At 39.1% G+C, this 14132-nt stretch overlaps 1 protein-coding gene across 2 annotated transcripts in view; it reads left to right on the forward strand.

The window, feature by feature from the left end:
• The window catches only part of LOC137258302 (chloride channel protein C-like), a 30954-nt gene extending 17386 nt beyond the window's left edge, over positions 1-13568 (forward strand). The window contains exons 11-18 of one of the 2 annotated variants that reach the window (XM_067795938.1): positions 722-852; positions 1851-2022; positions 2342-2519; positions 4096-4262; positions 6032-6208; positions 6657-6756; positions 11087-11182; positions 12182-13568. In XM_067795938.1, coding sequence (XP_067652039.1) covers positions 722-852; positions 1851-2022; positions 2342-2519; positions 4096-4262; positions 6032-6208; positions 6657-6756; positions 11087-11182; positions 12182-12436 — 1276 coding nt within the window. In that variant the 3' untranslated portion in view covers positions 12437-13568. The remainder of the gene's footprint in view (positions 1-721; positions 853-1850; positions 2023-2341; positions 2520-4095; positions 4263-6031; positions 6209-6656; positions 6757-11086; positions 11183-12181) is intronic. The other variant, XM_067795939.1, reaches the window with a different exon arrangement.
• Positions 13569-14132: the final 564 nt, after the last annotated feature.

Raw genomic sequence — 14132 nt, forward strand, 5'->3', positions numbered from 1 at the left:
AACATTATAAGCACCTATATGTCAGCTACTCTTTCTAATATTTTGTGAATAGCTGTGGCACCGAAACAATGCTGTTTATAGACACTTCTCGGCTATGACAGTTCTTTTAAATAGGGATCAGCTTTGTCTCTGTGTTGCTATGGTCTCATGAGAACTACATCACCGAAATATGTTTACATGCGCCGAAACCTCTGTCGTTTTACCAAACTACTTGCAACTGGTATTTGGCTGTTGCAACTGGGTCCTTGTCATAGGTTGCAAGTAGGAGAGCATCTGTGAATTCAGCCCTGCGTTTTCTCTTAAAAATATTAAGAGCATGTAACTGTTATCTATTAACATGTGACCTGTACTTTGAAAAAAGTGCAAATAATAATAAATAAAACATTCCTTCATATTCCCCCGACGTGTCTGTTGTGTCATGGATATGGCAAAGTACACTATTATGAAAGAGTGACTGAGAGACAACCCGATTCCGTTAGTCGCCTCTTACGACATGCATGGGTGACTGAAGATAATTCTTACCCGGATCTTCACGGGTCTAATATGAAAGAGTATTTTTTAGGTTTTATATAAAGGCTGAACAGTAACGGTCAGCAAGACGTAATCCTGAAACGGATGTGGAGTGGTCTACATGCACACTCTAATGACTTACTCTGTGGTTTGACATTACTAAGTTAATATTTCAGGGTTTTGATGACCAGTCCATGAGCTGTTATTTCAGAATAGACTGTTTCAACGATACCCGCAGTACGCTGCACGTGGAGCCGGTCGTCATGACGTACACTTGTGTCAAAGGTCACAGTTGGCAGATGAGCTCGACCACGTGGTACACCAACGGGACATACAGTGAATGTAAATATGTTGTATAAAGACTATATTGGTCACAAACCACACGTTCACGTGTCTATGTTCAAGGACGAATGATAGGGACGTATGGAGTCTGCATTCGAGTAAAGTACAAATTGTGCCAAAGGTTGAACGTTTTGAGGTCCTTTTCTGTCAAGGTTGTCTACTTGTTATTAAAAAATGTTGTTACCCATAGATTATTCTTGAACATTTGATTGTAATGACTAAAGTTATCTTAATTGAAATAAATGTGTTTTCTAAGACTTTAAGAATCACTATGGTTGAATGACTTAATATTATATTTGGACGTCTGTGATTTGTTTTGGTGGAATGTTTTGAAATTCTGTGGCCCTGAGGTTCCTTTTACGATGCAACCTTTACTATTGTGAAAGGAGACCCTGGCTTTTTTGGATCCATTGGAAACACGGGACTTTGAGGCTGTGGATCAGGGGTATGGTCCAACTGAGACTACCGTTTCCAATGCAGGAGTGTTTCGATACCAGCCTTGTGTGCAGTTCTGTATGATAAGGGTCAAGATTGTCAAAGCTATCTTGGCGCTAACAGAGTCTGAAGTTAATGAATTACACTTACGACCACCTTAGCGCTATGAGAGCTCCGAAACTCTAGGTCCAGGGCTGTCAATAACTGCTCAGTTAATATGAATCCTAAATGTCATGTAATTTACTAAAGTACACTTTGGGGCAATGGGTAGCCAATAGCTAACGGGTTCTATTCCCTACATGAGTAGCATGTGTGAAGCCCCTTTTTGGTGTCCCCCGTCGTGATATTGCTAAAAGCGGCGTAGATTTAAACTCACTCAAGTCCCCTTTATACGTCGTTCCTAATACAGGCCAAGATTAGTTTGGTTTATCTTATATATCCGTAACACGGTGGCCATACATGGTGTTTGGTGATACTTTCAGTGGCCTCCCTGTTGTTTGGGACTCTGGAGACTGCCGTGAAACATGAGTTTTTATTTATTCTCGAATATTATTTTCCTTCAGTGGCCTCCCTGTTGTTTGGGACTCTGGAGACTGCTGTGAAGCATCTGTTTTCTCGAGGGACCCATGTCCAATTCGGCTACGCCACGCTGTTCACCGCCTTCCCCTACTTCTTCCTGGCTGTGTGCTGGTCTTCCGGAACCTCTGTGTCCTGTGGCATGCTGGTCCCCATGTTGTAAGTATCTGATCCCCATGTTGTAAGTATTTGGTCCCCATGTTTAAGTAGCTGGTCCACATGTTGTAAGTAGCTGGTCCCTATGTTTAAGTATATGGTCCCTGTGGTTAAGTAGCTGGTCCCTGTGTTGTTGTTTGTTGGTGCCCATGTTTTAAGTAGCTTGTCACTATGTTGTCATTTGTTGGCCCCTGATCCGTAAGTAGCTAGTCGACCGTATTTTAAGTAGCTTGTCGCCATATTGTAAGTAGCTGGTCCCCATGTTGCATGTGGGTCCTCCGTGTCTGTTGTATATTGATATAGATCGCGATGTATTTTTCAGGTTAATCGGCTCCCTGTACGGTCGTATAGTCGGTATGATTCTTGTGTCAATGTTTGGAGTCCACACCGAGACTAATGGCTACTGGGCGTGGATGGACCCGGGAGCATTCGCTCTCATCGGGGCTGCCTCCTTCTTTGGGGGCGTGTCCAGACTGACACTAGCGGTCACTGTCATCATGGTGAGTCTCCATGGTTAGGTCAGCAATACAAAGAAACCTTAGAAAACATATTGACCTCACCCACCTGCTGAAATGTTTTTGAAAAAATTTAAAAAGTATTCTTTCAATGCAGTTTTCCACTGCATAAAGCTCTTGATACAGCAGATAAGATGAAAAGTACAACAAAACAAGTGTATTTAGAGCAAATGGTGTCAGTCTTTGGTTTTGGTGTCGCACACTGCACATGCGTGGTTCAACTGGTTGTAGCATGCTACGACTAAAACATTGGTATCACGAATGATAGCTACACGTGGAAAGTCACCAGCCAAGAACAGAGAAAGTTGCAATCTAGGAACAGAGAAAGTTACCATCCAAGAACAGAGAAAATTATCATCCAAGAACAGTTACCGTCAGTATGTTAATGGGTGACTAACGATTGGAATTACTACTGTTGCTGCCTCTACCTTTCCCTGCAACCCCAAGCAGAGTTGACGCAACAGTTATCTTTAGAATATTGATTGCTAATGCAAAATTAGAACTGTCTTTACTACTTCTGCTGTAGCCTGCAACCACAAGAAGATCTGGAGAAACAGTTACCTCAGAGTGCAAATGGTTCATTGTTACTACCTCTACTTTACCCTACCTGTGTTCTTTGACAAAAAGTTGATGAACAGTACCTTTTAAAGATCTCTTATCATTACAGGGTAAACTAACGGGAAAGAAAATATACACATGTACTGAACAGGTTTCGAGAAAATGAAATCTCATAAAAGTAAGCGCTCATGTTTGTGTCTTCTATTTAGAAACTTGACAAAAAGCCAGAGTTGCGTTTGTTTTGCTGTTCAGTATATGTTTGATGGTGGCTGAAAATGAACACACAAAATGATTTTTTGATGATTATGTTTTTGATACGGTTGCCATGGTTGCGGTGGGACTCAAGCTTGCATTGTTGTTGTGAATCGATGCAACCAAGGAATTTATAAATAATTATTATACGTAATTGTTTTTTTAAATTCCTTTTTTGAAAGGTATTCCTGATACTAATACATCACCAATGGAACAATATCCCTGTAGGTGCCTAACCCGTGAAGATCCGGGTTGGAATTGATCTTCAGTCACCCATGCGTGTCGTAAGGGGCGACTGACGGGATCGGGTGGTTAGGCTCGCTTACTTGGTTGACACATCTCATCGCATCCAAATTGCGTAGATAGATGTTTTTCGATAGATTCTCTGGTCCAAACTCGATTATTTACGGACCACCGCTATGTAAGTTGAATATTGCTGAGTGGGGCGTAAAACTTAGCTCACTCACTTAAAGTTCGAAAAAGTGACAAAACACTTGACATAATTAAACAAAATCTCCAACAAACGCCCATTGTACGTCTCCACCTTGATCACAAGCGTCTGCTTATGAATGATGCATTATCAAACTCTCTGGGCAGGACGAGTTTGTAAAATGGCAATCAAACAAGACCGAGGAAAAGCAAGTCAGTTGTGGGCATAAAGAAACAAACGCTTGGGTCATTAACGAAACGTGGTTAAGGAAGCATCAGTTGATGTAATGTATGGTTTAGTCTAGTGGGATTGTGTTTCCAGATGGAGCTGACTAATGATGTCCAGGTTCTACTCCCGGTAATGGTGGCCGTGATGGTGTCCAAGTGGGTGGGGGACTACTTCACCCATCCTATCTTCCATGCCCAGTTGGAGCTTAAGTGCATCCCATTTCTAGACTCAGAGCCAAAAATAACCAACAACGGAAAACTGCGAGTATTTATTTGTCGTGTTTGTTACCACTGTTGCCTTGAACTTAAGTAATCCCTTTCGTCAAATTTAACTAACGATGGAAAATGCGTGTATTTGTTTGTGCTTTTTTTCCCTGTTTTACGCCTTTGTTGCCCTGAACCTAATCCCTTTCCTTATCACAGAGCCAAAATTAACCAACAATAGAATTATTTATTATTTATCTGTCGTGTTTCACGCCGTTGTTGCCTCGAAGTTAATCCCTTTCAGTGTCATAGAGCCAAAATTGTCCAGCAAAGCAACAAACAGTGTGATTATTTAATTGTCATTTATATACCAACTGCTGCTTTTGAGTTTCATCACGTTGAGTCTACACGTGCGTCAACGTATGAACAATAACATCAATCATTTTAGAATACGGGTTCGAACTGGGCCTCACTAGATGTGACTGACAGGCTCGGGATGTATAACTCGCTTACTGTAGAAGGCATCGTATTCCAGCTACACAGATGGATGAAGTCTATAACTGGATTGAAGATCCTTGAAGATCCGGGTTAGAACTGATCTTCAGTCACCCATGTTTGTCGCAAGAGACGACTAGCAGGACCAGGTGGTCAGGCTCGCTGACTTGGTTGACACATGTCATGGTATTCAAATTGCGTAGATCGATACTCATGATGTTGATCACTGGGTTGTCTCCTCCAGACTCGATTTTTTACAGACCGACGTTATATAACTGATAAATTGCTGATCCCGGCAGAGAACTAAACAGGATCAGGTGGTCAGGCTCGCGGCCTGGGTTGACACATGTCATGGTATTCAAATTGCGTAGATCGATACTCATGATGTTGATCACTGGGTTGTCTCCTCCAGACTCGATTTTTTACAGACCGACGTTATATAACTGATAAATTGCTGATCCCGGCAGAGAACTAAACAGGATCAGGTGGTCAGGCTCGCTGACTTGGTTGACACATGTCATGGTATTCAAATTGCGTAGATTGATGCTCGTGATGTTGATCACTGGGTTGTCTCGTCCAGACTCGATTTTTTACAGACCGACGTTATATAACTGATATATTGCTGATTCCGGCAGAGAACTAAACTCACTCACTCAGCGTGAGTTGTCTTGTCCAAACGTGACAATTGACAGTTTGTCGTTTTAATATTGCCATGGAAACAAACCAAACAAAACTTGATCGTCTAAATCAAGAGATCCCCTAGTGACTACCTGTGTGTTGTTTGTGTTACAGCTGTACCTGGTATACACCAAGGACCGCATATACCCCTCTTTACTGACGTTTGGTTATTTGTATTTCCATACTTCATCTGGACCCAGGATTAAACAATGCCATTCAGAAAGTGGTCAAATGTAACATATGCTATATCTTGGAAGTGGCGGTGGCTGATCGGTTTAGGCGGCTGACTTTGTAGGCTTGCGATTAGGTGCCAGACTCTGAGGGTATGGGTTCAAATCCCGGATGGGACTGAATCCCCAAAAGAAATTCCAGTTTGTACTTTACTAAGAAAGTGTAATCCCAAATATAACATATGTTCAGCTAGACCTGGACCTCGCCAAGGACATCTTGCCCACACATACCCTTAGTGACTGACCTTTGATTGTCTGTATTTCCAGGCTTCACCTGGACCTCGCCAAGGACATCTTGCCCACACATACCCTTAGTGACTGACCTTTGATTGTCTGTATTTCCAGGCTTCACCTGGACCTCGCCAAGGACATCTTGCCCACACATACCCTTAGTGACTGACCTTTGATTGTCTGTATTTCCAGGCTTCACCTGGACCTCTTCTATGCCAAGGACGTCATGGCTACACCCGTTGTGACGGTACATAAAGTAGAGGCTGTGTCGGTAATAGCAAACCTGATTCTGACGACCACTCATGGCGGATACCCTGTGGTCAAGGTGGACAGACATGGGCAGGAGATCTTCCATGGCTTAATTACAAGGTCACTCAGCGTTTTCAATTCGTTTTAGTCTGATTATAAAATTTAAGAAAGCATTTTCAACTAACTAATTTCTTCTTCGAAAGATTGTCAAACGTATCACAAGCGATACCCTCTTGAAGAAGGTTCTGTAGTTCTGCAATTGGGTGTGCATCTGCAAATCTGCAATTTGGTGTGCATAGGTACCTCCCATAGTTGTCAGGATCCGCTGATCTTGGTTTTGAATACCGCATTAACTACATCCTTGTTTTGCCAACGCCTAATATGTGCATGAAGTTTCTCCCAAATTAAAATCAATTTGCTCCAAGCAACTCACTCACTCACATTCTCCACGTGTACAATATTTGAAGCCCATTCCAGGTGTCCCCCTCAGTGGTAGTGCTGGAATATTGCTGAAAACGGAGTAAAACCAAACTCACTCACTCACTCACTGACTGCATATGTTTTACAGACTGGAGCTGATCGTGTTACTGATGCATGACGAGATGTTCCAGGAACATGATGAAGCTGTACCACAGGACGAAGAAGTCAAACTTGTGAACTATGAAAAGGTTGGTACAAAAAGTGTGACTTCAGTTTCCGGTTCCTTCCACTGTGAAGTAAAAACGCAGCTACTCATTCAGCGATATTTTACACTGAATGCATACACCTGTCGTTGGCGACTGGGTGAAAATTACCGAACCATTATGATATCCATTTTCATTCATTAGAGTATGTTAGATCACTTTTCCCACCACATCTCCAAATGCTGTCAAAATGTGATGCACGTAAGAATGAAGCCAAATCCTAATTAGAACTTGGAGTTCTGTTGTTTTTATTTCCTGGCATATGTTTACATGATATTATAAATATGAATAGATGTTCACATATTGAAGGTATACATAGATGATGATTACAGGGTTGACTGTATCTGGTAGACATATGGCATAAGTCAATATTACATTAGTCATTGTTACTCTGCAGATGCTATATATGTCACAGTCAGACTGTATCTGGTAGACATATGGCATAAGTCAATATTACATTAGTCATTGTTACTCTGCAGATGCTATATATGTCACAGTCAGACTGTATCTGGTAGACATATGGCATAAGTCAATATTACATTAGTCATTGTTACTCTGCAGATGCTATATATGTCACAGTCAGACTGTATCTGGTAGACATATGGCATAAGTCAATATTACATTAGTCATTGTTACTCTGCAGATGCTATATATGTCACAGTCAGACTGTATCTGGTAGACATATGGCATAAGTCAATATTACATTAGTCATTGTTACTCTGCAGATGCTATATATGTCACAGTCAGACTGTATCTGGTAGACATATGGCATAAGTCAATATTACATTAGTCATTGTTACTCTGCAGATGCTATATATGTCACAGTCAGACTGTATCTGGTAGACATATGGCATAAGTCAATATTACATTAGTCATTGTTACTCTGCAGATGCTATATATGTCACAGTCAGACTGTATCTGGTAGACATATGGCATAAGTCAATATTACATTAGTCATTGTTACTCTGCAGATGCTATATATGTCACAGTCAGACTGTATCTGGTAGACATATGGCATAAGTCAATATTACATTAGTCATTGTTACTCTGCAGATGCTATATATGTCACAGTCAGACTGTATCTGGTAGACATATGGCATAAGTCAATATTACATTAGTCATTGTTACTCTGCAGGTGCTATATATGTCACAGTCAGACTGTATCTGGTAGACATATGGCATAAGTCAATATTACATTAGTCATTGTTACTCTGCAGATGCTATATATGTCACAGTCAGACTGTATCTGGTAGACATATGGCATAAGTCAATATTACATTAGTCATTGTTACTCTGCAGATGCTATATATGTCACAGTCAGACTGTATCTGGTAGACATATGGCATAAGTCAATATTACATTAGTCATTGTTACTCTGCAGATGCTATATATGTCACAGTCAGACTGTATCTGGTAGACATATGGCATAAGTCAATATTACATTAGTCATTGTTACTCTGCAGATGCTATATATGTCACAGTCAGACTGTATCTGGTAGACATATGGCATAAGTCAATATTACATTAGTCATTGTTACTCTGCAGGTGCTATATATGTCACAGTCAGACTGTATCTGGTAGACATATGGCATAAGTCAATATTACATTAGTCATTGTTACTCTGCAGATGCTATATATGTCACAGTCAGACTGTATCTGGTAGACATATGGCATAAGTCAATATTACATTAGTCATTGTTACTCTGCAGATGCTATATATGTCACAGTCAGACTGTATCTGGTAGACATATGGCATAAGTCAATATTACATTAGTCATTGTTACTCTGCAGGTGCTATATATGTCACAGTCAGACTGTATCTGGTAGACATATGGCATAAGTCAATATTACATTAGTCATTGTTACTCTGCAGATGCTATATATGTCACAGTCAGACTGTATCTGGTAGACATATGGCATAAGTCAATATTACATTAGTCATTGTTACTCTGCAGATGCTATATATGTCACAGTCAGACTGTATCTGGTAGACATATGGCATAAGTCAATATTACATTAGTCATTGTTACTCTGCAGATGCTATATATGTCACAGTCAGACTGTATCTGGTAGACATATGGCATAAGTCAATATTACATTAGTCATTGTTACTCTGCAGATGCTATATATGTCACAGTCAGACTGTATCTGGTAGACATATGGCATAAGTCAATATTACATTAGTCATTGTTACTCTGCAGATGCTATATATGTCACAGTCAGACTGTATCTGGTAGACGTATGGCATAAGTCAATATTACATTAGTCATTGTTACTCTGCAGATGCTATATATGTCACAGTCAGACTGTATCTGGTAGACATATGGCATAAGTCAATATTACATTAGTCATTGTTACTCTGCAGGTGCTATATATGTCACAGTCAGACTGTATCTGGTAGACATATGGCATAAGTCAATATTACATTAGTCATTGTTACTCTGCAGATGCTATATATGTCACAGTCAGACTGTATCTGGTAGACATATGGCATAAGTCAATATTACATTAGTCATTGTTACTCTGCAGGTGCTATATATGTCACAGTCAGACTGTATCTGGTAGACATATGGCATAAGTCAATATTACATTAGTCATTGTTACTCTGCAGATGCTATATATGTCACAGTCAGACTGTATCTGGTAGACATATGGCATAAGTCAATATTACATTAGTCATTGTTACTCTGCAGATGCTATATATGTCACAGTCAGACTGTATCTGGTAGACATATGGCATAAGTCAATATTTCATTAGTCATTATTACTCTGCAGATGCTATATATGTCACAGTCAGATTGTGAAATCAGACATTTCGTAAACGACTAAAAGTTTCAGTCATTTCGTGAAATGACAAGGCCGATCGGCCATTTCGCGTCATTTTATGTGACAACAATCCATATAACATTGTGCATTGTGTAATCATGACAATCAATATACTTTAGTCATTTCATCAAATTTCAAACCATAGTTTCAGCACCACTTATTGTAACTAACAATTAAAAGTACTAGCATTGCCTGGCATTGAAGCATTTACACCTGTTTGTTTGACACGTTCTGTGTCAGCCATACCTCACAAACCCTGTCTACCACATATAAAAATAAAATTTCATGAAATGAAGTTTATTGATTGTCGTTGAAATGACGTGAAATGGCTGATCCTGGTGTGTGGAAAGAGGACCCACATGTGAAAAATTATATTTAGTTTCCTTTTCTCATATTGTAAATATTTTGTTTCACCATGAAACAAATGGCATTTAGCAGATTATTATTTCTCCCCTTAAAACCCAAAATACTATTTTCTGGTGTTAAATCAATGCATCCTTCAGCCAACCTTTGTACACAGTTAGCCAAATCTGTCCACGCTTTGCTTGAATGGATACAATCGGATAATAAATGTATAAGACTGTCAGGCACCTGTTAGCAAAAACGAACACATGGGTGAAATATATATATGCAAGTGATTATTAGTTGTTAAACTATTCTGTGTTATCATTTTAGATTAACATTTGAGTCCATCGATTAACCATTAAATTAAGATGTTTCTCCATTCCTTCTGTTGGGACTCTCTATTCAATATGTCTTCCCATAGTAACTGACCATTTGTTTTATTAAAATATAACGAACATAGTGTTTTACAGAACTGTTTACTACTAGCTATTTTGGAGATATTATAGGGTAAAAGAAGGTAGGCAAGTGTGTTTCCCACATGTTTAAAAGTGACATTCCTCTTTTTAATGCATCAAATGATTGCATTTTTTTCGGTATGTAAGAAAATCAACATCCATATCCTATTTGTATGTATATATGTATATTTATATAATTGAAAATGTATGCATGTAAATAGTAGGGAGCGGGTGTTTTCAGTTGGATTACTTATTCCCAATCTTTTTCAAATCAATAAATATATCTGTAACCTGTACAATTGAATCATTACGATCCTGGGATATTCTGTCGTAATGAATCCGGATCGACTGTCGGTTTGAGGGAACTTTCAGATGCCGTCAACAAAGTGAAAAATACCCCTACTATATCACCGTAATAAAATGCAGCATGAGCTGGAACCTTGGTTGAAATTACTTTTGTGCCTGAGAGCATAATAATCTCAGTACTTGAAGACTAAGATCAGGCATGATTTCTTGTTGCAGTATGAACTATTAAATACTTCAGATTGAAAACTGGAGTGATCCTTAACTCTCCTGTTGAGTATATATAGATATAGATACAAAAAGAAACTGTGTGTTGTTAAACGCCGCATTATGGTGACAGTGGAACTCAGAGGCCTTCACTTATTAACTCCTATTGGTATTCCTAGCTGATGCTCGAGAAGTTATCCAACCCTAATGTAACCTTCGATAGTCTCCAGAAGTACGTTAACGAGGAGGAATACAGGGAACGCTACATAAACCTGGTAAGTGCCATCATGTATACTGGTCTACCAAACTGTGCAAAATAACACCAGATTTTTAAGAATATCATTTCAACCTAATCAACCAGTAGAATTTGAAATATGCAAAATATTTCTCTAAATTTTCATACAAAAGCCAATGTAATTGTTAAAAGCAAAGTATTGGTGAATCTTCCAAGAAGAGAACAGAAGTTTCTCAAAAGCATACATGATTTTTCACACGTACGTGCATGTAAAACTTGTAAACATCATACATATGCCGTGTTTCCTCTGTTAAGCGCCGGTATTTTAGTACGCGTAGGGACAAAGCTGTGCTTCAAGAAATAAGCGCCTGGTCTCTAATAAGCGCGGTACAGACCTTTGCATTTGTTTCTCAAATGTATTCTTCCTTGGTCTAAAAATACATATATTAACGAATGGTCCCGTAGGTCATAACTTCCTGTCATCCACAAGACATATGAACGAAGGCCTTGTACTCATCCCTGCTTTTAAAAATACCGGGTACCGGTATTTTAATAAACGCCGGGTCTGGAGGTCCGTTGAAAAAATACGCGCGAGAGGCGCTTATTAGAGGAAATGCGGTATTTCAGTTTCCACCGATAAGCCAACAAAAACAACTTTGTGTCAAGAATCATTTGATGAAATAAAATTGTATATATTTCTATGACAACCAATTCTAATTAGTTTGGCCCAAAACTATCCAAAGTGACCGTGACTTCACAACTATATCACAAAAATGAATTCTGGTTCCAAAGGGACGTTTAAGTGGTGTAATGTTCTTTTTTTCTATTCTGGAACCTTAAATTCATATTTTGTTAGATATTATGACCATTAACGGCAGTCAATTATGTAAGTATACTAAAAAAAAACAAATAAGGAAACACCTGAAAGTACAAATGTGGTGATTAACCAGTCTAGATATTCAACCCAAAAAGATTCCATAAATCATATCAGTGATGACACCAGGTGTTCACTTCATAACGGCTTTATATCTGCCGACAGAGCCCGTACGTCAACCAATCAGCCTTCACAGTGCCAGAGAAGTTCTCGCTTCATCGTACGTACATCGTTCTGCGCACACTAGGCATGCGCCACCTAGTGGTTACAGACGACACTAATAGGGTGGTTGGTTTCATCACCCGGAAAGACTTGATGGGTTTTAACATCGAGGAGAAACTGAACACAATTGTGGAGAATCAGGTTGAGATGGACTCGAGACAAGAAACAAGAAGTAGCGAATCGTCCTTAGCCCCTTGATAGATGCACAATGAACGAAAACAATAAGGGATCACTTGAAGGCACAGGTGTTCCCTGATTTTTCCAGGTTTCTTCATAGGCTATGCGATGCAAAGCTTTTGTTTCTTACTACCTCCCTCAGTATATATTTACTTGTTTTAGCTGATATTAATGGTATGGAAAACCACTCTTGAATTCCAGTATTATTGTGTACAGTGAAAACACGTGAATCCAAATGGTAGCATGTCCGAATTAACTAGTTTTCGAATTATCAAGTGCTACGAGTAATGTCACCTTTTGCACATGTAAGTATTGTCAGCAGTGATGGTCCGGTTTGTGGGGTTTATGGATTAACAGAATACGAATGTAACATTTCAGTGTATATTCAAACAATTATCAGAGTTAAAACTTTCTTTTCGCGTAAGAGACCATATACCCATAGACTTTAATGAGAGATAGAACAATCTCTCTCTCAAAAAAAAAATAACTAGCTGTTAGTCCTGATATCAATTTACACGACTTTTATGATGCCATTATGACTAACAGGTTGTTGCTATAATCAATGTTCAAATCAGCGTGCAGATGTCAAGATGATACCAGTTTTACCGGAAGAGTGAAATCCACATTTACCAAATGTGAATGAGAATGGTTCATGTTTTTTCTTATAGTTTACGAAAACTTTCATGCAACTTTTTCACATCATGATAACACGACTTACATCTCTTCACAAATCCACGTGAACTGGTGTATCAGGGGTTATTCAACGTTCACATGTTGAATTTACACCCATGAAAGTGAAAACCGATTTATCAAACTCAAGAACGGAATTTAGTTTGTAGGTATTGTGATAACATTAATTTGTAGCATATTAATGTTGTTTGTGGACTATGTTGAACACTCTCCTACCCAGTGTCCAATTGGACCATGCGTCATCACTGTGCATGTTGAACACCATGCATGTCCAGTCACTGTAACATGTCTGTAATGCATTCATATATGGGGACAGGCAAACGGAACGTCGTAATATTGGGAATGATATTTAAGTATAATTGGAGTGTTTGAACCTATTATTTTAAATGTACACCTGTTAAAGTTTGAGTCATGGTCGCATAGTCTGTTTTGCCAAGTAAAGTACTGTGATTAAGGTTAGAAATATGTTTTTGTTTGTGGACAAGGAAGGTTTCGCACAAACACATTGTCAAGGTTCAAATCCAGATGCCCGTACATCATGCATGCAATCAACATCAATCTGTCTTCCGTATGCACTAGTCTCTTGTATTTGTGTGTTTGAATCAAACATAGCACTATTGTGTTTCAACACCCATGCTTTTTTCTATTTTTTGACAATGTTTCATTTCACTCAGACTCAAGGAATTTTGAATCAGTTCCTTCGCTGCATGTTCCAATATGTTGTTTTAGATGCCCATTTAGCACCCAAAAAGTTGCATTTGCCTCTGTGTGTAAAGAGTATATGACCTCGCCACGTTTAAGCATATACAAGACTATCCAATTTAAGGTGTTCCCCTACTTTTTGTTTGTAGTATATATACTCATGGAAAAATTTAAGGGAACGCGTGTTTCTTTGGGCAATTCAATATTTCTGTTTACTAACTTCAGCGTCGTGTATTATCGTTTTCGTGAAGATCAGTTCACTCAAACTCACCATATCGCTTTCCATGCATGTGCACTACATGCTCCTAAAGTTACATGCACTTAG

The sequence above is a fragment of the Haliotis asinina genome, chromosome 12 (genome assembly GCF_037392515.1).
Source record: "Haliotis asinina isolate JCU_RB_2024 chromosome 12, JCU_Hal_asi_v2, whole genome shotgun sequence".
NCBI lineage: Eukaryota > Metazoa > Mollusca > Gastropoda > Lepetellida > Haliotidae > Haliotis > Haliotis asinina.